Source organism: Ornithorhynchus anatinus, chromosome 1 (assembly GCF_004115215.2).
Source record: "Ornithorhynchus anatinus isolate Pmale09 chromosome 1, mOrnAna1.pri.v4, whole genome shotgun sequence".
Taxonomy (NCBI): domain Eukaryota; kingdom Metazoa; phylum Chordata; class Mammalia; order Monotremata; family Ornithorhynchidae; genus Ornithorhynchus; species Ornithorhynchus anatinus.
The window spans coordinates 37939214-37965234 of NC_041728.1; the positions used below are offsets into that span (position 1 = coordinate 37939214).

The 26021-nt window shown below is 60.2% G+C and overlaps 1 protein-coding gene across 3 annotated transcripts in view; it reads left to right on the forward strand.

Moving 5' to 3' along the window:
* LIN52 (lin-52 DREAM MuvB core complex component) overlaps window positions 1-26021 on the forward strand; it is a 52705-nt gene that overhangs the window by 16382 nt on the left and 10302 nt on the right. The window contains exon 6 of one of the 3 annotated variants that reach the window (XM_039911641.1): window positions 15472-15546. The exons of the other annotated variants lie outside the window; for them this stretch is intronic. Coding sequence (XP_039767575.1) covers window positions 15472-15530 — 59 coding nt within the window. The 3' untranslated portion in view covers window positions 15531-15546. Of the gene's footprint in view, window positions 1-15471; window positions 15547-26021 lie in introns of those variants that run through there. 3 annotated transcript variants of the gene reach the window in all.

Below are 26021 nucleotides of genomic sequence, written 5' to 3' on the forward strand. Positions count from 1 at the left end.
TGTGCGTAACCGTCCAAAGTCCAAGGTCAGGACTCTGGAGTGTCGGAAGGAGGCTAAAGGAAGCCTCCGGAACACTTATTTATCGGGGAACGAGAAGCCTCAAGTTCCACCCGCCCGTCGTGGCTCCGTTTTCTCGTTCTCCACGCCCGGCACCAGAGGGTCGCTGGTAAAGGGATATGTCCCACACCCGTGGAAATGGCAGCGGGAGAGGGGGAAACCACCCTTTCCCTCTCGGTCGCCCGCCGCAATCTGGCTCGTTTAACAGACGGGATCTCTCGGCCGAAAGAAGAAAGAACCCGACGAAAACGAGCACGGCAGCCAAAAATGGGCATCGCCCCGCGAATTGGCTAATGTTTGCCACGCAGTCACTTAAGAGACCGGTACGGCCCGAGGTGTCACGACCTCAGGTTTCCATCGGGTCCGTCGGATCCGGGCCTCGGTTTGGAAATGAAGAAGGTACCGGGGAAGTTTTAATTGTACCTGTATGATTTATCCCCAGTCAGCTCTTTAATTTCTCCTGGCTGTCTGAGGTTTCCGACGTGCTGTAAATTTCCCCAACTTTTTCATTATCCGCAATTTCTTTATGACTCGTGAATCGGAGTGGAGAGAGAGTGTGGATTTACAGCGGAGATAAACATGTCCATAAAGTCTGTATCTGTGTCAGTAATTGTACTGCTGTCAGGTTTTACAGGTCGTCTCCCGGGAAAGCACCAGGCTCCGGGGCCGGCTCCCCGGACGGAGGCCGCCGCCGTGATTTGCGTGCGCCCACCGGGTCAGACAGGTGGGCAGCGGAATTGAGCCCGGACCCCGGCCTCGCCACCCAAACGAAAAAAAAAAATACATGCATTTTTAGGGGCGAACGAGCAAACCATAAGCGCCGAACGCGAAGCGGCGCGGCGTAGCGGGTAGAGCCCGGGCCGGGGAGCCCGGAGGCCGGGGCTTCCGCTCGCGGCTCCGCCGCCTGTCTGTCGCGCGACCTTGGGCGAGTCCCGCCACCTCTCTGGGCCTCGGCGACCTCGTTCGGAAGACGGGGAGGGAGGCCGGGAGCCCCACGTGGGACGGGGACTGTGCCCAGCCCATCCTCAGCGCTTAGTCCGGTGGCTGGCACATAGTAAGTGCGGAACAGATGCCGTGATCATATAAGTATCATCACGCGCGCAGGTTCCTCGATACCCACCGAACTGTTTGGAGCCCTGAGCATCTGTGTTACGCGGAGAGAAACGTGGTCCTTCTCTTACTAGCCCAGTTACGACAGCGTAGTTCAGGGTGACCGGATTTCCTGGCTCTTTTGGCGGGAGTTCCTGAATACACCCTATTTTCTAACTCTTCTGTGGCTGCAGGCAGGTGGTCTCTCTCGGACTTAGGGGGACGGGAAAAGGAATCTCAGGTCTGAAACTAGAGGGGTCTCCACTGTGCCGGGGGGACGAGATCGATCGGTCGGTGGTATTTATCGAGCGGGGGCGTCCGACGGAAGAGTTCTGGCGGCCGCGTTCCGTGCCCACGGCGACCTTGAACGGTCTAGGGACCGAAGGGATCTCCTTAACCCTGTTTTTCCCCCGGAACGTCTCCGGAGAAGACCTCAGATGATGCGTTCCTTTGCCCCTTAGATCTTGAGGGACCCGCCTTTCGGCCGGCCCGCCGGATCCAAGATCTGCAGAGGGGGGTGGGTGAGAAGACGAGAGGAGACGAGACTCACGTTAGACTCCTCTCGTTCCTGGAGGGCGACTCCAGAGAAGAGATTTGGTGGAGGGAAAGATATTAAAGCCGTCGGCTCAAATGAGACGGTTGGATTCCCCGGGCATTTCAATTACCCCGGTCTCCCGGTCTCCCGCTGTCATGAATAATCGAGATTGGCTGTATTTCTGACTTCACGTTACGGGCTCCACAAAGAAATCATCTCAACACCAAGGTGAGTGCCAAATTTATATTCTGTTGCCTTTTGGGAAAGGGAAAGCCATTTTTAGAATCTGATTTCGTGTATTTACACCTCGCCCCCTTAAGGACAAGGATCATCGTCTCCGGCTTTTGTAACGTTTCTGGCGTCCGCGCTCACGGGGAACGCTACGGAAACGTTGCCGGCTTCTTGACCGGAGTTCGGGAGGAGATTGGATTAATCCCCAAAGCGCCCCTGTCTGCCGATTGCCCCAAACCACCGGTGTGGTGGACGAAACGTCCGTGGCAGGATTTGGCCCGACAGACCGACGGGTCTGGTTTATATCGGCTCATCCTTTTTCTTTTTAAGTCCGTTGCAGGAAAATGTGTGTCGTGCTGACGTTTTCCCAAGGCCCTGGGCGTGGTGTAGGGGAACCGAGCCCCGGCTTGGGAGCCAGGAGGACCCGGGGTCTAATCCCCGCTCCGCCACTTGGCCGCTGCGTGACCCCGGGCGGGTCGCCTCGCTTCTCCGTGCCTCGGTTCCCTCGGCCGTCAACCGGGGATGAAGACCGGGAGCCCCGTGCGGGACAGGGACGGTGTCGATCCTGATTAGCTTGCGTCTACCCCGGCGCTTCGCACAGTGCCTGGCACATAGTAAGCGCCGAACGAATACCGCGAAACGGACAGAATGCTTGTTTCCCTCTGTTTGGGCCTCAGGCACGGAAAGTTCGAGATACATTAAATGGTTTCCGCTCCCTCTGAAACGTGTAAATGCTCAAAATCAGATTTGATTGGGTAGATTCAGAAGGCTGAACTCTGAAATCTCCCCGCTCCGCCTGTTTGCTCTCCTCTCGGAGTAATACGCCTTCCTCAGATAATAGTTTCCACAAGCGAGCACAGTAGCCAGGTATATAGATAATTAAGGTTCGTTGGGTTTTTTTGGTAGAGTTGTGTGGGAATTTTTTTTTTTTAAGTTTGCTCTTCGGTAGGAGTAGGGGAGTTGGGCCCGTAGAAATTTTGGAGTTTCACAGCAGGATACCTGCAGCAGTTCGGAGGGGAGAGAGAGGAACTGAACCAAAGTTTCACGTTAGAACACGTCATCGGTAAAAATACCATTCCGCTGTTTTCCTTCTCTCTCTCTAGCGATCGGGATTCGGCCCTTAAAATGTAATTAGCTATCTGGTCAGATCCAAGTTACCGTGAAGAACGTGAGTTGCATCTCTCGACCCCTTGTCTAAATCCGAATCCTTCGGGTACTTGCCTCGGCGTGAAATTTGTCGGCGGGCTTTCTATCCTCCCGCCTCTTTTACAGTGTAGAAATTCCTCTGAACCCGTGATCCTGGGAGATGGTTTTTTTTTAATGGAAATACTTTTTATTAGACCCGCTCGGGGTAGAAGTGTGAACATTTTTCTCGGCACTTGAAAACGGCTCCGTGGAATCACCGTCCGCTTCCCGATTTGTGATGAGGTTGATGTAACGGTCCCTCCGGTCCAGGCTCGCGCCACTGAAACCTGTTCATTTCTCCCGTCTGCGCGTCGTAAGAACGACGGGATTTCGGTCCGCGAGTGACCAAGGAAATAGGCCGATCGGAGCGAAAGACTTGTTTTTCCCAAGAATATCGTGCCTCTGCGAAATCCTAATTTTTTTAGCTGGAAGAAATACGGGTTTCTGACTTGGTAATGCAGGCATTTTTCTTCCGGTTGGCGTTGGCATATCCGTGTCCGCTCCCGCCGGTCAGGGCCAGTAGGAACAAGAGTTTAATTAGCCGACCGTCTCCTTAACGTCTGAGAGGATGACGTTCTGCCAGTCGAGCGCGAGAGGTCACGCGAACGCCAAGCGGTCAACCTTCCGTTCCCGCTATAAAAAGGGATTCGAGTCGAAAACATCCGACGCCGCACCTCGGGGAAGCCCGACCCCGAAACGTCACCCCGTCGGAGCGGGGAGGCTTTAACCGCAGCTCCGTCCCGAGCCCCGTTCCCTGGACGGTCGGGCCGAGAACCTCGTTCTAGAGCCGCCGGCCTTGAAGCAGACTCGTGGGCAGAAACGGGAACGGCGTTCATTAAGTCCTCGTCGGTGGCATTGAGCACTCACTAGGTGCAGGGAACTGTACCGAGCGATCGGGAGCGTACGAATCGATAGAATTGGCCGACGCAACGAGCTCCCGTTGTGTGAGGTGCCTTCCTAAACCCTCTCGGGTTCGGGCTCCCACAGGGGCTCCCGGCCTAAAGGAGAGGAAGACAGGTAACGCGCGGGAAAGGTAACAGTAAACCGCTAAACACGACGATGGATGCGTGGTCTTTAGCGAGCGCTTCCTTTGTGCAGAGCCCTGTGCTGAGCGCTTCGGAGATTACTCGGAACAGAGCCGGCGGACGGGTTCCCCGCCCCCGAGGAGCTTACGGTCCGAGGGGGAGACGCACGTTAAATGAAGAAATTACAGATACGTACTTAAGTGCCGTCGTGAGCGCTGAACCGATACCCTGAAAAATGACATTGGTGATTCCGAGCCAGGATCCGGCGGGCTAAATAACGGGTCCTAAATAACGTGTGCTCAATGACGCGATTGAAGCGCAGGAACGGAGGCCTCGAAGATGTCGCAGAGAGGATCTGCAAACTCCAAATGGTTGGAGCCCGGTGTTTGCAAGGAAGTGGGCTCATGGCCTTTCATTCACACACTCATCGGGCGCATACCGTGCGCGGGGCGCCGCGCTAAGCGCTTGGGGGAGCGCGGCAGGCCGATCAGCAGGCGCATTCGACCTGCGACGGTCTCTGCCAGCTCAGCGCGCGGTTCTGCGGGGAGGACTGATCAGGTGACAGATTTTGACCAGTGCAGTGGAACCCCAGGGAGGGACATTTATTTAGGCTTTCAAACTCCTCGGGGGGTTTAGAACATCGTAAGCGGGTGCCTCGTTCCCTTGCCGGTTCACCTGGAAGCTCCGGGAGATCTGACCTAGGGAGCCTGGGAGAAATAACTCGTTAGAGAGAAGGTTGGCAGTTTTGCTCTTCTCATAATGATGGAGTTGGTTAAGGGCACTGTAGTGAGCGCCGGGGTGGATACAAGCTAATCGGGCCGGGCCCAGTCCCTCTGCCCCTCGGGAGGAACTGAGGGATGAGGGCACTGAGGCCCAGAGAAGTGAAGTGACTCAAGAGCGATGGCTCTGGGGTCGGTTAAGCGCTTCCTAGGTGCCAGGGACTGTCCTAAGCGCTGGGGCGGACCCGAGCGAATCGGGTCGGCCGCGGCCCCCGTCCCCGTTTGGCAGGTGAGGGAACCGAGGCCCAGAGAAGCGCGGCGACCTGCCCGAGGTTCCCACGGCAGGCGAGGATCAGAACCCGTCCCCCTCCGACCCCCAGGCCCGGGCTCTCCCCACCGCGCCGGGCCGCCTCTCCAGCTTCCGAAGAGGCGCGTCCTCCCCCGGCCCTCCCCGCTCGAGGGTAGCGGCTTCGCGTCCTCTCGGCCGGATCGATACCGAGCCGCCCGCCGCCCCTCCGCGATCCATCCTTAAACCCGCTTGGAGGAGGCCCCGTTGATCGGCCGATATCTAGGGCTCCCTGACGGCATCATCTCCTGCCTCATTAACTCCTCGGCCTCGGAACAAGATCGAAACGCGCCGAAGCCTCTTATCTGACGGCCCGCCGGAGCCCGTCGAGAGCCGCGGGCCACGAGGCCCGGGGTCCGCCGTCGAGCGTCCCTCCCGCGGCCCGGGCCGCCGTGATTAAACGCGAGGATCCCCCCAGAGGGCCGCGCAGCTGTCGGGGAGGGCGGGGACCGTCCCCCGCCGAGGGGGAGCTCGGGGCCGGGGGCCGCCGCTCTGAAAACCCCCACGTGGCTGCCCCAGCTGTTCGGCTCTGCTTAATGAATTGTCTGCCGAGAAGAGGCTCGGCATTGTCATCGCAAGCTGCCTTCTCCGGAGGCTGGATAATAAGTAATGTTAGCCATAGTAATTGAAACGCGATGGCCCTCCCGGGGCCCGTACGAGCCCCGGAGCCGTCGGGCACTTGTGGATTGTACCAGCCCGCCAAGGCCCGTCGGGAAATGCGGTGTAATTGCTTCCGTCTCCCAGAGCCCGGCCCGGCGGATGGAGCCCGGGCCCGGCGGTCGGGGCTACCGTGGGTTCTCGCTCCCGGCCCCGCCCCTTGACTGCCGGCTGACCCGGGGCAAGTCGCTTCCCTTCTCTGGGCCTCGGTTTCCTCGTCCGCACGACGGGGATCGCTCCCGGCTGGGGGCCCGGACTGCGTCCGGCCTGATCACTTCGCGTCCGCCCCGGCGCTTGACACACGGTGAGCGTTTGACGGACGCCACCGTCGTGATCGTTAGCGTTATTGTAAACGCGACGCCGGAGATGAGTGCTCACTAAATACCATCGATCGACCGACTGAATCAACTCCCCTCTCTCCCTTGAGGAAATCTAGAGGATGATTTTTTTTTTTTTGTCCCCCTTTAAAGGCCTCCTGGTGGCTTGGAGCTTCTCTTTCGTTTTTTTGTCTGTCAGGCACTTAGGGTGTATCGAGCACCGTTCTCCGTTCCCCCACTCCAGACCGTGAGCTCGCTGTGGGCGGGGAATGTCGCCCTTTATGGTTCTGTCGTCCTTTCCCGAGCGCTCGAGGACCCTGCGCGCTCAGTAAATGCGACTGAACGGATGGGACGGAGACAGATTAATCAAACCAGACGCGGTTCCCGTCCGACAGTCGAAGTCAGGAGCGAGGACGGGTATCGAATCCCCATCTCACGGATGAGGATGCTGAGGCAAGGAGAAGCGAAGCGGCCTGCCCGAGGCCACCCGGCCGCCAAGTGGAGTTAGAACGTTTCGAAAACGGAGCTGGGAGTCAGGAGGACCGGGGTTCTGACTTGTGTGCTGGGTGACCTCGGCCGAGTCGCGACCTCTCCGTGCCTCAGTCACCTCATCTGTCAAATGGGGATGGAGACCGTGAGTCCCACGTGGGACAGGGACCGCGGCCGACCCGATTTGCTTCTGTCCGCCCCGGTGCTCAGAACGGTGCCCGGCACGCTGGAAGCGCGCACGAATACCAGAATTATTATGATGGGTCTTAGTATGATGGTCAGTAGCCGTCGGTTTTGTTTGAGCCTTCACCGTAGTCAGACGGGAAGGCTTCTGGTCAGTCGGATGAGGGAAACCAGCAGTAACTCGGGATGGACGTGGTCCAGGGTGCCGACCAGCCGCGTCTCGCGGGCGAGGGCCGCTTGCTCATTTCCTTCTACAGAAGTGCCGGGCGGCAAGCGAGGAGTGCGTCGGTGGACTCGGACAAGATTCGTGAGGAGACAGAAAGGACTGACGCCCCTTATCTAGTCTCCCGCGCAAGCCGGATTTTGGCCTCCAAGAGCTTTCGCGCACTGTTCCGTTCCCCCGGGGGACGGGCGGAGCGGCTCTTCAGGGGCGGTCCACGGCAGCGGGGAGCGAAGCCCGAACCCGTATTGACTCCGCATCTCCTTCCTCTGTAAGGTAGTCATAATGGCTTGGGATTTTCATTCGCAGCAAGATGGAGGAGCAGGGAATCTCTCGTTGAGCCGCCCTCTCCCGGCTTATCCCGTTTACCGGGTGAACTTGAGTTCGTTACGGGGAGGGAACGTGTCCGTTGGACCGCACTCCACCCGGGGCCCGGAACGGTGCTCGGCACAGAGTGGCCACGACCGATGGACCGCCGTTTCAGGTGACGAAAGGAGACCGGTCAGGGGGCCGGCGGCGAGATGGACGAGATCCAAGCTGGCTCCGGAGGAGCGGAGCGTGCGGGCCGGGCCGTGGAAGCGGAGAAGGGAGGTGAGGAAAGGGGGGGGCGAGCTGATTTAGGGCTTCAAAGCCGATGGTAAGGCGTTTCTTTTTTAACGCGGAGGTCTGCGACGTTATTCTGACGCTGCACATTTTTTATGCCCTGCCAATTACTCTCTGCGCCTTCTTGACTTCCCCCCTCTTAAATGAAATGCATTTGAACAGGTGCACTTTTGCCTTCTATCTGATTTGGTTGTTTCGAGGGAAGGAAAGAATCCTGCTTCGAAGAGGAGGCTCTCCTCTGAGGGGCCATTTCTCGGATTGATTTTCACTTTCCTAGCCACATCTTGGTCTCCTCCGCTAGCGTTAGATCAGCGGTCGGCATCTAGTAAGCGCTTAAGAGATACCATTATCATTATTATCTTTATTATCGTTATTAAGCTCCTCGTGGGCCAGAGACATGTCGCTTGGATGTGGAATTTGTCTAGCACTGCGCACTCCCCTAGTGGGAGCTCAATAAATGCTTATTAAACCTTTAAAGCCTTATTAGAAGCACATCTACGAGAGGCCTCCCCCATCAGATTGTAAGTTCACTGGGGGCGGGGAACGGGTCTGTCCTGTCGTATTCTCCCAAACGCTTAGTACAGTGCCCCGCACACGGTAAGTGCTCAATCTGACCGATTATCTCCCCTATCTGCACCTCTAAATCCAGCGCCCCAGTTCTTCTCGCATGACAGCTCGTCAGCTGGTCGGTCTGAGGGACAATCGGGCCCAAGCTTTCCCCCTTGGAATTCCTGCCGAGTCCCACCTTTGCTGCTCTCGGGCTCAGTGCGTCGTGTTCTCGGTTTAAAAAAAAAAAAAAAAATGACGGCGTCGGTTAGGCGCTGACTGTGTCCTGGCACTTTTCTAAGCACTGGGGTGGATACAAGGTGGGACCCAGCCCGCGTCCCACACGGAGCCTCCGTCTTGGTCCTCGTTTCGCGGATGAGAGAACCGAGGCCCAGAGAAGTGACGTGTCTTGCCCGAGGTCGCAGAGCGGACGGGTGGCAGAGCTGGGATTAGAACCCAGGTCCTTCTGACTCCCAGGCCCGGGCTGTAGCCACTAGGCCACGCCGCTTCTCCGTTCAGGTAGGCTAGCGAAATCCGCCTCAGCTATCATCACCTGGCTTTCCATCGGCCGCTCCACGGATGGGACTCCCTTTCTTCTCGTCTTGCCTTACGCCGTCGAGTCGGGTCCGACCCGGGGCGTCTCCACGGAGGCGTCTCTCCCGGGACCCCCCGCCTCCACCCGCCGTCGCTGCGGGAGCGGATCGGGAGAGTTTTCTCGGTCAAAATGCGGAAGCGGTCGACCGTCGCCTCCTTCGGCGCGGTCGGCTCGGGTCTCCGCCCTCGACTCCGTCCCGTGCCGCCGCCGCCCGGCACGGGGGAGTTTCGACCGGTGGCCGCCGGCCCGCCGCTCGCCGGCCACGGCCCGAGCCGGGGACGGCACGGCCCCGGCCTCCGCTCGGCCCTCCCTCCCGTAGCCGAGCCTGGTAGAGGCCCGGAAACTCCCCGGGTGCCATCCCGAGCGGGGCTCCTTTCTTCTAGATAGTAGAAATTCAATCCAAGCATCGGACTTCCCGTTTCTTTTTCGTGAGACATGATGAATATGAAAGAAAGCTCATTTAATTTAGGAGCCTGCCTCCTGGAACGATTAAAGACGGTCTTCTCGGGAAGGTGATTATCCTGGAGGGGGGTTTCGCGGCTCTGTTCGCAAGAGCAAGGGTGACTTACTGATTTGGCTTGGCAGACCCACCGTTCCCTTCCCCACCCCTGCGGTTCTGTCACCCCCTTCAGAGCCTCATCCAAGGCCCATCTCCTCCAGGAGGCCTTCCCTGAGTAAACTCCCCCGTCCCCCTTCTCCCGCTCCCTTCCGCGTCGCCCCGGCTCGCTCCCTTTATTCGTCCGCCCCCCTCCCAGCCCCGCCCCGCTTCTGTCCCTATCCGTCCTTTGTTTCCCTTCGTGCCCGGGTCCCCCTCTAGACTGTAAGCTCGTCGTGGGCAGGGAATGTCGCTCTTTACTGTCGTATTACACTTGCCCAAGCGCTTAGACCAGAGCTCTGCACGCGGTAAACCCTCAGTAGATTCAGTCGAGTGAAAGAATGAACGAATCCCACAAATCCGTCCCTCGGGATCCCGTTTCTCCAATGGGGGTCTCATCCCTCTGCTGGCTTGGGTAACATTTGGGGATGAAGCATAATGAGGAAGTCCGATTCCATGATTTAGTCCTATTACTGTCACTGCTAGTAATATCACTGTATTCATCATATATAACGATACAATAAATCTTAATTGTCACGATACCCGTTAAGCACTTCCGGTGCCAAGCACTGAGGTAGACCGCGGGTGATCAGGTGGGATACAGTCCCTGTCGTCCCACGGTGGGCTCAGAGCCTTAATCCCCATTCTACAGATGAGAGAACTGAGGCCCAGAGAAGCCAAGTGACTTGCCCAAGGTCACACCGCAGGCGGGTGGCGGGGCAGGGATTAGAACCCAGGCCCGTGCTCTCTCCACCGGGCCATGCGGCTTCTGGGATTAGGCTAAAGAGCCGGAAGGTCGCTCGAATCTTCTGTGCCTCAGGTCCCTCGTCTGTACAGTGGGAATGAGGACCGTGAGCCCCAGGTGGGACAGGGACCGGGTCCGACCCAGTTTGCGCGGATCCATCCCAGCGCTCGAAACGGCGCCCGGCACCTAGTAAGCGCTCAACAGATACCGCCGATATCACCACTGCGCGGAATGCTTCGGCGCCTGACCGGAGAGGAGCGATTCCGGCGAAAGGAAAGGAAGGCAAGACGGGGAAGACGGGTGAGGGAGAGAGCGATAAGGCCTCGAGCCAACAGCAGTCGGGGGAACCAGAAGCCGCCGCGGATCGAGTCCGCGGAGCCGTCGCTCCCGGCATCCGGGGGCGTTCAGTCATCGGGTCGGCCGGAATTTCAGGGCCGATATTATCATCTTCCCCGCCGAATGTCAGGGAGCCCGAGCCTTGACTCGTGAAGGGCTGTGAGCTTTTATGTTGCCACCTGCCGTGGTAATCCGTCGGACACTTGAGTGTCGCGGGGCCCCGGAGCTTTCCAAGCACGGGCTTTCGGTCGGTGGTCGGTTTCTGCCTCGAGAAGCGGCGGGGTCTAGCGGAAAGAGCGTGGACCTGGGAGGCAGAGGGCCCGAGTTCTAATCTCGGCTCCGCCTTCCGTCTGCCGAGTGACCTTAGCGCTTGACAAACACCGTTATTGTTGTTATTATTATTAATAAGAGATCCTCTCTCAAAGCAACTCCCTCTGATGACCAGAGTCTCATCCTCGCCGGCATCACTTGGGACCCGAAGGGCAGCCCTGCACATCGTGTCAGTCTTGGCTTGGCGAGCACTGACCCTATTCTTGCCGTTCTTCATTCTCCCCTGCCAGGGAAAGTTACAGAACGACCGTCTCAGCCGCCGGAGCGGTTTTTTATCGCTCTACGGGGAGTTGAGCCCTGCCCCGATTGATTCTTCAGATTCACATGTACTCAAGCGGGCGACTTTCGGCCTTCAAGGGGCCGTATCTTGAGGAGGTCGCCCAGCAGCAGGCCCTTCTCTGTTCATCGATGGGGAAGGCGCACCGTCTGCTGTAGAAAAGACGACGCTCCCCAGCGCTCAGTACGGTCCCTCCAGACCGTGAGCTTGTTGCGGGCTGGGATTGTCACTGTTTATCGTGGTATCGCTCTTCCCCCAGCGCTTAGTACGGCGCTCTGCACACAGTAAGCGCTTATTAAAAAGAAACGAATGACTGTATGAACACTGTAAGCACTTAACCCCCCCCCCCCACCCAATTATCACCGTCGTCATCGCCCGAAGCGGTACGTCGTAGCGGGGAGAGTACGGGAGTCCGAGGGTCCCGGGTTCTAATCCGGCCCCCCGCCGCTCGTTGGCTGTACGAGCCTGGGCAAGTCGCTTTTCCGGGCCTCGGCGACCTCACCCGTCGAAGGGGGATGGCGACCGTGAGCCCCGCGCGGGACGGGGACTGCGTCCAACTCGATCGGCTCGTGTCCGCCCCGGCGTCGAGTGCCGCGCCCGGCACGTAGTGAGCGCCTCGCAGCAAGCGTCGGCGCCGTCAGGCGTCGTTAGAAGGGCGGTAGCCAAAGGACCCGGCGCTGCGGAATGGCGCAGTGGGTGGGTTTCAGTAGATGGCAGTGCTCCCTTAGAGGAAATCTCCATTTAGACGGTGGAGAATTCGGGAGATTCCGGTTGGCCGAAGGACCCGGCGGGAGTCAGCGGACGAGACCGTAAAGGGGCCGGCTGACTCGCCGTGGCGAACCCGATGAACTTGGAGGGCGGGCCCCCGGGCCGTCGTAAGGGCAGCGACGGGCGGAAAGTTTCGAAACCGGACGGTGGCTATCTCCGATCGCCAGAAGTCGTGGGAGGAGATAGCATCCGTCGATGAGTCCGCCCCCGGCTCGCCCGTTCCGCCGCCGACCCCTAACCCACGTCGCGCCCCGGGCCCGGGACGCCCTCCCTCCTCAAATCCCCCAGACCGTCCCTCTCCCCGCCTTCGGAGCCTTATCGAAGGCCCGTCTCCTCCGAGAGGCCTTCCCAGACCGAGCCCCATTTCTCCTCATCTCCCACTCCCTTCCGCGTCGCCCCGACTTTCTCCCTTTGCCCGTCCCCCCTTCCAGCTCCTCGGCACTTTTGTGCATAGCCGTCGTAGATTTATGTCTTCTGATGTCTGTCCCCCCACCTCTAGACCGTAAGCCCGCTGTGGGCCGGGAATGTCACCGGTCATCGCTGCGTCGTGTCTTCCCGAGTCCTCGGCACACAGTAAGCGCTCAATAAATACGACTGAATGAATGAATCGTATTTACTGAGGGCTTTCTGTGTGCAGAGCACCAAGAGAGGAAACGCCCCGCCTGTAAAGCGTGTAATAACTACGATCTTGTCTCATGCCGTCGGGTCGCGTCCGACCCACGGCGACGTCGCGGGCGCTCTCCGTCTGCCGTCGTTCCGGTAGCGGATCCACGGGGTCTTCTCGGTCGAAATGGGGAAGCGGTTAAACCGTCGCCTCCTTCCGCACGGTAAACTCGAGTCCCCGCCCTCGACTCCGTCCCGGGCCGCCGCCGCCCGGCACGGGGGAGTTTTGACCGGTAGCCGCTGGCCGGCCGCGGCCCGAGCTAAGAACGGGACGCGGAGGCCTCCGCTCGACTCTCCGCCCCGTAGCCGAGACTGGTCGAGGACCGGAAACCCTCCAGGTGCCATCCCGAGAGGGGGAAGGATCACGGTGCTTGTTAATGATTACGATACCGGGCACCGCTCTGAACGCTGGGACGGATACAAGCCGATCCTGAGGGACCCGGTCCCTGCCTCGCGTGGGGCTCGCCGTCTCGATCCCCATTTTTCGGGTGAGAGGACCGAGGCCCAGAGCGGTGAAGTGACTCGCCGGAGGTCACACCGCAGATGCGCGGCGGAGCCGGGTTTTACGTCCAGCTCCCTCCGTCTTCCGGGCCCGTGCTGGGGTCTCCGTGGATGCAGCGAGACTCGAAATGAACCTGCGAAGGAGTAGGGCGAGTCGCCGTAGAGCAGATATCCGGGAGATCCGCCTCGTTTTAGGAAAGGGTTGAGGGGAAAAGACGCAGCGCAGGAAAAACGTGGGGTGACGGAAACCGAAATATAGTCGGGAGAGATTTTCCGAGAGAAAGGAAAAGGATCGGAGTCCAACGGGCACCGCGAGAGCTCAGCCAATCAACGACGTCTAACGTACGCCGTGTGGCGCGGTGTCGAGGGTAGAGCCCGGGCCCGGGAGTCAGAAGGTCGCGGGTTCTAGTCCCGGCTCCGCCGCTCGCCTGCTGTGCGGCCTTGGGCGAGGCGCTTCGCTTCTCTGGGCCTCAGTTCCCTCATCTGGAAAATGGGGATCGAGATGGTGAGCCCCTCGTGGGACAGAGACCGTCTCCGACTTGATTTGCTTGTCCCCGCCCCGGCGCTTAGTACAGTACCACGATTGTTGTTATTATTATGTGGAAACGGTAAGTGGATCGTGGTCAGGAAACACGCGTGGGATGAGAGCTCAGGGTCTCTGTGGCTGTGGGTTTCCTCTCTCCTCGGAAATCTGCTTCGGTTAGTGACGGAGTCGGGCTTCTGACATTTCATCTTCATTGTCGTATCCCCGCACGCTCAAAAAAAAAAGAAAAAAAACCCCATCAACCCACAGAAAAAAAAAAAAAACCAGGTCTCTTCCTCCCTGTTGGGGCAGTCTGCCTGGGACTGAAAGCTCTTCCCTGGGGCTTTGGTTTAATCAGTATTGGCCTTTTAATCAGTACCAGTCTGTCGCCAGGCCCCTTCTTGCGATCTAAATTGCACAGAACCGTTGAAATAACAAGGCCAAGCCCCGCCGGGCGGCCCCCCGAATCCACGGCGGCCCCGGGTTTCGACGGGACCGCGGCGCTGTTCTGACAAGCGTTGGCCCGGAGAGCGGCCGTTCATCTGGTTCTGCCGGTGCGACGTTGGGATGAGCCTCCGCCAGGAATTACTGTCGTTTAACGCGCTAGGGTCTTCGGGCCCACTCCATTACGGGGCCGCTTCGCCGCCGATCGGAAGGCGGGATCCCAGAGATTGATTTCGGTCGTTTCGCCGCCGTCGCTCGGACGCGTGGGTCATCCCCATCTCCGGACGAGGCTTCGAGTGAGCTCGCGCCAAGGGCAGCCAGGCGAACGCGCCCCGGGCCTGGAGGCGGTTCGGCCTGAAATGCGGCGGCCGGGAGGAGGATCCCCGGGCCGCGGCGTCTCGCCGCCGGCCCGGCCCGTCAGATTCCCGAACCCGGAGACCCGCTCCCGAGCGGGATCCTGGAAGACGCTCGCATTTCCATAAATAAATTAGGAATTCAGTGGCTTCTTCGGGCTAATCAGGGCAGGCTGATAAACCTTGCTGGCTGTTTAATAAATGAATTGTGACTGATTACCTATTAATATGGACGCCTCAGGAATTCATCCTGGGGGAAGCGGAGCAGTGAAATAGAGAGGGGCCCGGCCCCCTGGGAAATCAGGGCTTCATGTTTGCAGCTTAAATATCTCTGTGAAGTATCAATAAGGAGGTAATTGAATTTTGAACACAAACATGAGCGCCGGATGGATGAAGAGGGGAGGGGCCCGGGAGGGGGGGAGGGGGCCGCCGCCGATCGTCTTTTCTCTGCCCCCCCCCCCCCGTTCTTCCCTCCCCTTCTCCTCCGAGACCACTCTAGTGAAGATAGATGCTAAATCCATTAAATAAAGATTAGACCCTGTCGTAGTAGAAAATGGCAGCTTAACTAGATCCCTGGGAAAACCGGGGCCCTCTGCAATCGCGAAAATTAAAATATACATTTTTAACCAGAACCCCGTCTCCCCGGCGGTGATACCCGACCGGCCTGCGCGGTTTTCTACCCCCCGGCCGGCGCTCGGCTTTTGTCTCGGCCGCTCCCGCCCTCTCTCGGATCGGGCGCCGGCTCTCCCCGAGCCTCCGGAGCAGAGGAGGCCGGATGGGGTCATTGCTCCTTCGGAGAGGTGTTTGAAAAACCGCCGTCCCGGCCCCTTTCTCCAGCCCCGCGCCCGCCTGCAATCGGAGGGAGAGGAAGGAGCTCAGGCTTCCGGGAACGGGAGTTAGAGAGGTGCCCCCTCCCCTTTAACCGGCGGGTCCGAGAGGGCCTCCCGGCCGGCGCCCTTTGTGGCGATCGGCGACGGCTGGAGACGGGGGGTAGGGACGGAAGCGACGGTGGCGGTACCGGGTGGAGATTTAGTGGGTCTGAGCCCCTCCGGAGAAAGCGGTCGGTTTTTCGACGTGGGGCCGGACGGATCAGACGGTCCCGGAGGGAGAACGGTTCACCCCGTTTGATTTTTTTTTAGGCCGCAGCGGAGGTCGCCTCCGGGGCGATGGCGAGAGACACGCCCTCAGCCCGTTGTGAATAACGAGAAGCGGCGCGGCCCGGAAGGCAGGAGGACCCGGGCCCCGATCCCGACATCCCTCCTCGGCTGCGGGGTGACCTCGGCCCGGTCGCTTCCCTTCCCCGGGCCTCAGTTCCCGCCTCCCTCAAGCGAGGAGTCAGGCTCCGAGCCTCATTTCCATTCGATCGTTGGGCCGTATCTGCTGAGCGCTTGCGGTGGACAGAGCCCCCTGTTCGTTCAGTCGTACCTATTGAGCGCTTCCTGTGCGCAGAGCACCTGGAAGGCACGACTGAGCCGTGAAGAGAGACACGATCCCCGCCCGCGACGGGCCCACAGCCCAGAAGACTCTACGTCCGGCCCGACGAGCTTATATCGGCCCCAGCGCCTAGCACGGCGCCTGGTCTGTTGTGGGCGCTTAGCGAATACCAGAAAGAAAGAAACTAGTCACAGGAACGCCCAAGATCTTTAAACCTGGAGCCGGGCCTCGGGCGGGTCGACCCACGATGCTCTAAGGCCCTTTCGGTGAAGATTTTGTCGTTATCCCTGCTCTGCGATCCTGGGTTTAGAAGAACCGTTTCATCGATCGTCGTCATCGGCTACCCCAAAAGTAAGCGTCTCGCGGAGTAATTGGAAATGACTCTCATCGGCGCGGCCCGTGCGGTCGGGGGACCGGGCTTCTAATTTCGGCCCTGCCGCTTGCCTGCCGTTGGACCTCGGGCTGGTCGCTCGGCTCCTCCGTGCCTCAGTTTTCACGTCTGTAAAACGGGGATTCAGCCCCGGCTCATCTCACCCCGTGCGCCCCACGAGGGCTGGGGACCTAAGCCGATGATCTGGTCATCCGCCCCTGTGCCGAATACAGCGCCGGCCAATCGGCCGACGATGTTTACCGAGCGCCTGCCGCGTGCGGAGCGCGGTGCTAGGCACCTGGGAGAGTAGGTGCGTACCAAATGGCACACTTGTATTCCACACCTCTTGTCTCTGTTGTAGACAGATGAGAGAACCGCCGTTCTTAGCAAAATGAATCTGCCTCGGATTCCCCGGGTTTCGCGGGGGGGGGGGGGGGGGGTCTGTGGGCTTTTTTACGCTACTCGTCAAGCGCTCGCTATACGTCGGACACCGTTCTGACCCCTGGGGTAGGTACAGGCCGGACCCGGTCCCCGGCCCGGCCGAAGTAGGAGGGAGAACAGGAGAACCGAGGCGCAGAGAGGTTGAGTGACTTACCCGGGGTCAGTCCGCCGGCCGGTCCTATTTATCGAGCGCTCGCCGTGTGCCGGAAAGAGAGGTGCGGCGCGTCACGCCGCCGCGATCCGGCAGTCAGGCGCGACGTTTTCCGCGGGCGGGCCTCCCCGGGTCCGAATCGAGTGTTCCGTCTCCCGTGGGCAACCGAGGTGGCGGCGGTGATGATCTCGCGGTCCGGTTCAGTCGGGGTCCGTTACCCCCTCCGCCGCCCCGGGCCTTGGAAATAGGAATCGCAAGCGGGATGTGTCAGCGAGTAGTTCATTACAGCTCCGGACCTCCCCCGTAGGATCTGCTTTCGAATGCTGCCGGGGAGAGGTGTGTGACGGCTCTTTCTTCGTGGTTCAAACGGTGTTGGTTGAGGGCTCGCTCCGGACCCGGCGCCGGGGCGGGTCCGAGCCGATCGGGTCGGACGCGGTCCCCGCCCCCCCGCGGGGCTCACGCTCTTCATCCCCGTTTTACCGACGAGGCCCAGAGAGGTGAAGTGACTCGCCCGAGGTCACACGGCAGCGGGAGGACTTGCCCGGTCTACCGTCCGCCGCGCCCCGGGGAGTTGCGCGGCCCAACTGCCGGGTGCCATCGGAGATGTTTCCCCTTGTCCGTTTAAGGTTGAGCTTGATGTCGACGTCTCTTTCCTCAGCGGGGAGAGCCCGGGCCCGGGAGTCAGAGGGTCACGGGTTCTAATGCCGGCTCCGCCACCTGCCCGCTCCGTGCCCCTGGGCGAGTCACTTCGCTTCTCCGGGCCCCCGGTGCCCTCATCCGCGAAATGGGGATCGAGAGCGTGACCGTGTCCGACCCCGTTTGCTCGCAGCCGCCCCGGCGCTCGGGTGGAGTGCCCGGCAGTCACTAGGGCAAGCCCTGAATGGGTTCTGCGACTGTGAATCGTTCTTAGACATCTCTGGTAGGCTCGTCGTGGGCAAGGAAGGTGGCCGTTCACTGTCACATCGGCCTCTCCCGGCCGCGCAGGACGGGGCTCTCTCCACAGCAGGCGCTCAGTGAATACGACCGATCGGATAGACGGATGCCCGACAAAGACCGTGGACCGGGTCGGCTTTTCCAGAGCGCTGGTGGAAAAGCGCCAGGTCAGCAGTAATTACTATCCTCCACAAAGGAGGGGTCAACTCTGGAAAATCCCTTTTTCCTCGCCTCTTCAGACCTCTCGCCCTTTTGCCGCATTTTTCCCCGCTGCCTCCGCGCTGTGTACGGCTCCTCCCTACACCGGACGCCTTCCGAGCCTTTAATTAACCTACTCTTCCGGCTCCCTTGTAGGGCGGCGACGGAATCCGTGTCAGGCCCGATCTAACACCATCTCCGTGGCTCCTCCACCAGACACCTTTCTTCGATTTGATCCAAGGCCATTTATCAACACGCTCTGGCCGTCTCGAGGCCGGTTTTCAATTCCTGTAACTGCCACAGGTGCCCAGACGGTTTTAATTAATTTGGCAAGGGGGAAATCGGGAGATCCGGGAACCGCCGCCTTCCTCTAATCACGTTATTTCCTACGTCGGGGTCGGCTCGTCCGCCGATCTTCCGCTTCCGTCGCAGCGAGGCAGTCACGCCGCTTCCCCAGAAGCGGGCGGTAGATCCAGACCCGGTGGACGGAGGCCAGGCCCGGGGGTCGGGTTCTAATCCCGGCCCCGCCGCCTGTGGGCCGCGGGCCTCGGGGCAGGCCGCTCCGCTCCTCTGGGCCTCGGTTCCCTCCTCGGTGAAACGGGGGCCCACCCGCGCGACCTGACGACCTCGGGTCTGCCCCAGAGCCGAGGACACGTGGTGGGCGCTTAATAAGTCCCGTCCTTATTCTGATTATATTGCGGGGTAGAATCTGAACGCCCAGGCCTCTGGCAACAAGGAAACAATTCCCAGTGTCACGATCGTGGGGATCTTCTCCTCCTTCGCCCGTTTGGAAGCAGAACCCTAGGTACGAATCTGTATCCCGCCGAAGGGGCCCTCTTAAAAACCGCTGCTTCTACGCTCTGGCGTCTCTGGGGAACGACTACGCTTTTAGGGATGTTTCCGTTTGAAAATCAAACGGAGGGTGGCCGCCGCTCCTTATCGATAATAATAATGACGTGAAGCGCTTACTGTGTGCCAGGCACCGTCCCGGGCGCCGGGGCGGAGTCCCAGGGGGCCTCACGGTCTCCCCGTTCGGCAGTTGAGGTCACTGAGGCCCAGCGAAGTGGAGTGACTTGCCCGAGGTCGCCCGAGATCCCGCCCCGCGGGAATCTGTCGTAGCGGGGACTCCGTCCGAAGAACGTCGGGGCCAAGAGCAGCGAGGACCATCGCCCCCGGGCCCTCGTCGGGGTGGTCCGCCCGTCCGCCCCCTAGAGTCCCCGCCGTGGGATTCGGAGAGCCGGGTTCTCTCTCCGGTCCCCGGGCAGCGCGGCCAGCCCCGGACGGACCCTCCGGGGAGAGGAGCGTCGATCGGCCCCTTTCCCGGCCTCTCCGGAGAGCAGGTGTCGCCGGCCGAGGCCGGGACGGTCAGGGAGTCGGGGCGTGTGCGGCCGATCGGGGCCTTCTATTCGAAAAACCAGTCGGGCTAGCGTCTCCCCCCGGGGAGACCCTGTCGTCGGTCTCCTGTGCTAAAAAACTAATTATCAGCCGGCAGCAAATGTCATTCAGACCAAATCCCCGCGGGCCGAAGCGTAGGTGAAAAATGCTCCGCGAGAGAGAGAGAGGGCCAAGCTGTCTCTTGGCTTTTTAATGGATTGTCTACGCGCGGCCGGAGAATTCCGCACCGCTCCCCTGCTCCCCTTCTACCGCCCGTTTCGCCCGACCGAGCGCCGGGCGTTGCGAGGGCGAGCCCCAAGGAGACGTACCGGCACGTCACGAACGCCGCCGGGCGGAAAGGGCTGGCGGAGGGACGCCGGCACCGGGAGGACGGGAGGGGACGATTTGCCGGTTCTCCGGAAGGGGCCCCGGGAAACGGCCCACTGCGGGATTTCGCCTCCGTCTTCCTCGGCTCCGGTTTGGGCCCGGCGCGGTCCATCCCGCCCACGCCGACTAACCGCAGTCGCTGCCGCTCGTCCGCCTGATCCGGAAATACCGTTCCGGGACGTCTCCGAGAGCGGCGTCCTCCCTAGTAATTTCAGTCGTGGCCTCTCTTAGGCCCTCCCCGGGTGCCGAGCGCCGGGATAGATACCGGGCTCCGAGATCGGACACGGTGCTCCGTCCCACTCTGGGCTCACGACCCGTTTTATCCGAATTTTAACGATGGGGCTTCCCACCGTGTCCCTCCCTGCCCCCCGCCCCCCCCCCCCGTACGACCTTCAGGATAACCGCGGTCTTTAAGCGCTTACTCGGCGGCCGGCACCGTACTGAGCGCCGAGGCCGTGTGCTTCGTCTCTCGTGTTCGGAGGCGACAGTTAGGAACACATTTACCGCCGTTCCGTTCTTGTGCGATGAAGAGGAGTGGGGCTCGTACAGTTCAGAGAAAAATGGAGAGTTCTGAGAAGGCTAACGGGAAAGTCATAAGGTCGACATTATTATCATTTTTATTTGGGCCGCTCGCCGTTCACTCATGGAGTCGTGGTTATTGAGCGCTTACTGTGTGCAAAGGACTGTACTTGGGAGAGAACAGACCGACCAGTAAACGGGCACATTCCCCGCCCACAGGGAGCTCACCGTGTGCCGGGCGCTGTACTGACCGCCGGGGTCCATACAAGCCGATCAGGCGGTCTACGGAGTCCATGTCCCACGTGGGGCTCACGGTCCGTTTTCCAGCCGAGGGAACTGAGGCGCCGAGAAGCGAAGCGACCGGCCCGCGGCGACACAGACACACGGCCGAGCCGGGATCAGAACCCGGCCCCGGCCTCTCTCCGCTGGGCCACGCGGCTTCTCGGGCTGCCGTCCTGTCCCTTTCCGCTCTCGGCGGCACCCAGTTTCAGACCGCCCCGAACCTCGAAAGCAGCCAGACACCACCGTGCCCATACGGGGATCGGTCTCTCTCCGCCCCAAAGCCTGGAGCCGCCGTCCCGGGCAAGGGAGGGTTTTCGGCGCTGGGAACAGGGCTTGGCGCATAGTAAGCGCTTAACAGGTACCGTCATCGTTAATTAGGCAGGAGGGCGTGCTCTGGCCCGACCCCGGCGGTTAAGCCGATCAGTCGATCGGATCGTGTTTATCGAGCGCTTATTCCCTGCAGAGCCCTGAGTGGGGAGTCAGGAGGACCTGGGCTCTAACCCCGGCTCCGCCGCTTCTCCGCCGGGCGACCTCGGGCAAGTCCCCCGGGCCCCCGTTCCCTCATCTGGAAAACGGGGGTGAAGACCGTGAGCCCCGTGTGGGACCGCGACCGGGTGCAACCCGATCAAGCTTGTATTTCCCCCAGCGCTCGGTAGCTAAGGAAGCGCTTAAAGGCCACAGCGTAAAAACTCTTTGAAAAGCCCCGTTGTGAACGGGTTGGCGTTATTGGCCGCAGATCATCTGGACTCGGAATTTTCTCTCTTGCTTTCCCTCTTCCCTTCTAAGCTTTCCCTCTACCCTGATAGGCGTGAGTCAGTCACGACTCCGAATTTCTCTTTCGGGGGTCAAATCTTATCCCCAAAAATGAGCCGATGTCTATTTTAGCAGTTTCCCCGAGCGACGCCCCGTAACCTCGATCCACCAGTAGAGCAGGCGACTTGCCTTTAAATCCCATCAGAGTAGAACCTCTCTCCAGTCAACTGGTTTTCCCGTCCAAGGAAGTAACGAAGTCGCTTTGGCGGAACGGTGTCGGTGAAGCATTCCCCCCCTTGCTTAGTCCCTTATTTTATCTGACACGCTTCCAAACGAACAGCTTAATTAATAGTTCTAGTAATTTAGTGGGCATCGCAGTGAAACCGACCTAGTTTTCAGAGCGGCCAACAGGCCGAGCCCCGACAGGGTTTGGCTCCGCGGCCCCTCCGGGCCTTTCCCCCCTTCTCCCTCCGTACACACCGGGGGCATTCCTGATGGATCCCCAGCGTTTCCACGGATTCCGACCGGGGCTCTGGGGTTCAGTCGCCTCGGAGCGGCCTTTCCGAAGCCACGCCGGTTCCCCAGGTGTCCGGGGAGCCAGCGTGGCCGTGGCCCGTTTGTGTCCTGTTTTCGCCCTCCCGTTTCCCTTCCCGTTAAACCGTCCTCTCGAGTCCACTCCCTCAGTAGTACGTATCGAGCGCTCACCGCGGGCCGAGCACATCCGGGCTCGTCACATTCAAGAGGGGGAGATTTTTCAGTCTTCTTCCTGACACGCCTTCTCTGCCTCCGCCTTTTCCCCTCCAAAGGCCCACCTCCTCCAAGAGGTCTTCCCTGACTGAGCCCCCCCCCCCGCCCCTTCTCCCGCCCCCTTCTGCGCCGCCCCGCCTTGCTCCCTTGATTCGTCCCCCGCTCCCAGCCCCGCGGCACCGAACGCACGTATCGATCATTTATTTCTATTAGTGTCCGTCTCCCCCTCCAGGCTATGAGCTCGCTGTGGGCGAGCAGCGTATCTGTTTATTGTTGGGCGGTCCTCTCCCAGGCGCTCCGCACAGCGCCCCGCCCGCAGTCAGCGCTCAATAAATAAGACCGACTTCTCCTTTTGAACCTGAGGGCCTGCGAAAATTTACCAAAGTATTCGTTAAGCGCTGTGTGCCAAGATACGAAGACGTAGCATGGGTAGGCGTAATAGATATATTATCAGGCAGTGCTTACTACGCGCCAGGCGCTGTCCTGAGCGCCGGGGTAAATCCAGGGTAGTCACATGGGCCCACGTGGGGCTCACGGTCTCAGTCCCCATTTTACAGACGCGGGAACCGAGGCCCAGGGAAGCGAGGCGACCTGCCTGAGGCCACGCCGCCGACAGGCGGCGGAACCGGGATTAGAACCCACGACCTCTGCCTCCCAAGCCCGGGCTCTTGCCGCCAGGCCAACGGGCGCGACTCCTTTCGCTTCTCCAGCGTCGGGCAAAGCACGGACCTCCGCAGGGCTCTCGCTTGTTTCCTCACCAAACGGCGACTCCGCGTTGACCGTAAGAACTCCCCCGCCCGCTCAGTACGGTGCCCCGCGCACAGTCAGCGCTCAGTAAATGCCACCGACGGCCTGCTTAACCAGGCTACCGCGGATCGATGCCCCTCCGAGGGAGTCGGCAGATTGACGTTTAATTCTCCCAGACTGGAGAGTCGTTGCTGGGGTCGTCGAACAGACCTCCACCGAGAGGCCGCACTGAGGAGCGAGCCTGGCCTGGCGGAAAGAGCAAGGAGCTGGCAGTCAGGAGACCTGGCTTCCTTCCTTCCTTCCTTCCTTCCTCCGTTCATTCGGTCGTGCGCTTACCGTGTGCAGAACGCTGTACGGTGCAGAGCCCTGGGTTCTAACCGCGGCTCTGCCCCTCGCCCGCCGGGCGACCTCGGGCAAGCCGCGAGTTCTCTGCGCCTCGGCTTCCTCGGCGGTGCAACAGAAACGGGCGACGGGAGATAACGAACCCCTTCTCCGTCCCCCGTAGGCCATTCGGGATGGGGATGTGCGGAATCTCGTGTCGACCCCGGCGCTTAGGTGCATGGGGCGGTGGCTCGAGTCCGGGCCTGGGAGTCGGAAGGTCACGGGTTCTAATCCCGGCTCCGCCACTCGTCTGCTCTGCGGCCTTGGGCGGGTCACTTCATTTCCCCGTGCCTCAGGTCCTCATCCGTCAAAGGGGGGGGGGGGTCGAGACCGCGAGCCCCACGTGGGACGGGGACCGCGTCCAACCCGATTTGCCTGTATCCACCTCAGCGCGCCCGGACACAGCAGGCGCTTAACGGACGCCGCGACTCCTATTCACGTTAGCGGTACCACGCTCGACGCGTAGTAAGCGCTTAACAGATATCATCAGAGGGTCACGGAAAGTTGAATCGCAACCGGGGTCCAGGACGCGCGTCAGCCGCCTCTCGGTCAAACGCGGGCTTTATTTCCATTTTTTTCTTTCTGCATTGAGCGGAACTTGGCGAGAGCAGAGACTCAGAGCTTCAAATGGCCAAACAACTTCTGGCTTCTAGCGATTAATTTCTCTGTGGGCAGTTCCCTCCGTAGAACATCATTATTGTACAGCTGCAGGGAACGTACTCAGATAGCTCAGACTATAGACAGTGTGTTTGGCGAAACCTTCCTTTTTCAAAAAAAAAAAAAAAATTAGGAGAACGCTGTCGCGGGAAGGATGAATCTTACTCATAGACTCGGCCTTCCTGATAAATGCTCGCAGCTCACGTGTTGGATGCGGTGTCCGGCTTGGGGTTTTTTTTCTTATGGTATTTGTTAGGCGCTTACTCTGTGCCAGGCACTGTACTAGGCCCTGGGGTGGATGCAGGTCGATCGGGTTGGACGCGGTCCCGGTCCCCCACGCGGCTCACCGTCTTCATGAGGTGACGGGGGCCCCGGGTCACTGTAGACGGCACCGCCGTCCTTCCCGTCTCGCAAGCCCCGTATCCTTGGTGTCATCCGGGACTCCCCCCTCTCGTTCAACCCACATACTCGATCCGTCACCACGTCCCGTCGGCCCCCCCCCCCCCCACCACGTCGCTGAAATCCGCCCTTTCCTCCCCATCCACGCCGCGGTCACGTTAATATACTCACTCGTCCTCTCCCGCCTGGATGACCGCGGCGGCCTCCTCGCTGGCCTCCTGCCTCTCTCCGGTCCAGAGTTCGTTCCGCTGCCCGGCTCGTCCTACAGAAAACGTTCAGGACGTGTCACCTCCCCCCCCCCGCCCAAAATCGCCCATCCACCTCCGTATCAGACCAAAGCCCCTCACCTTCGGCTTTGCAGCTGTCCATCCCCTGCCCCCCTCCGACCTCACCTCCCTTCTCTCCTTCTCCAACCCAGCCCGCACGCTCCGTTCCTCCCCCGCCGCCCACCTTCTCACGGTGCCTCCGTCTGGCCCGTCTCGCCCCCGGCCCGCGTCCCGCCTCTGGCCCGGAACGCCCTCCCTCCTCAGACCCCACAGACGATCACTCTCCCCCTCTTCAAAGCCTTAGTTTCAGACAGTCCTCTGGGGAAACGGGCCGAGCCCCAAGATACGGAAGGGCAACGCGGCACGGAAAACGCAGATGCCGGAAATGTTGGTTCTCGGAGGCGGCGGGCTGTGGAGGACGAAGGGTTCTGTTCAGAGGAGGAGCGGCACGGCCCAGTGGGAGAAGCCCGGGCCCGGGAGTCGGAGGGCCTGCGTTCCGATCCCGGCTCGGCCACCTGCCTGCGGTGTGACCTCGGTCCAGTCGTTCGACTCCGCTTCGGTCTCCTCATCTGGAAAACGGGGATTAAACGCCACTCCCTCCTCCGTAGACTACGATCCCCGTGTCCCCACAGAGGGACTGCGCTGACCTAATAATCTCGAGTCTTCCCCCGGTCCTTAGTACAGTGCCCGGTCCTGGGTAGGTGCTGAAAGTACCGTCCTTAAGCAAAGTCATCTCCTCGCCTAGAGGAGGAAAACCGGTGCCCGTTGTAGTCCTTCGTATTCTTCAGTCCCCCAGAACGGTATCCCTCTCCCTCTCCCCCACCGCCTTTGGGATCGCCGTCAGCTTGGGGTGTTTCCACGGGCGGACGAATAAGTTTTACACCATTCGCCGGCAGCCAGGAAGAGAAACCATCGAGTAGGTGATGGAAGGAGTCGGAGTGAGTTTTTATGCCCTTTCCGTTCCCTTCGAGGTAATGTAGGTACGTGGGAGGATTGAGGGGAGAACGGGTCAGTGGTCGGAGTGTAAAGAAGAGCCTGAGCTCTGGGAGGGAATTGGCGATCTTGGCGAATTCGGGCACAGAGCTCAATTAGACCCCACGCTGAGCCATCGCACAGAGGTCAAGGTTGAGAGGCGGGGAAAGCTGCCACAGATAAGAAGATTGGAGGCTCAGGTTCCCCCCGCCTCCCCCTTCTGATTCGTTAAATAATGAAGTGAAAAAGAGAGATTAGGAAACATCATTTCCTTAGAGCTAGAAGTTTTAATATAATTAGATCTGTGTGCGCTTCTAAAATTACTCGGTCTCATCCCGTACGTTCGAAATTAGACACCGAGGAAAACCGTAGCTCCCTCCGATCCCCCTTCCCGTTCGCTCCTCCTTTTGGAATTGGCAGTTCCCGAGCTCGACCAGATTCGCAAAGGCTCCCGGCCTCTAAGGGCGCCCTTTACTGTTTCCCCGTGGGTCCCGCGTTCCTCCGTCTTGCGCCTCGTGGCGGAGGTGGGCAGTTCTGAAAGGACGGTAGGAATCCTCCTTAAAGAGGGAGAGGCGAGGGGTTTAAGCCGTCCAAGACTGCCGTGCCCTCGGTCCGTTCCGCAAGCCGAAAGCGTGGAGGACGGTGGATTGAGAGTGATAAACCTTTCGGCTTTTTTAG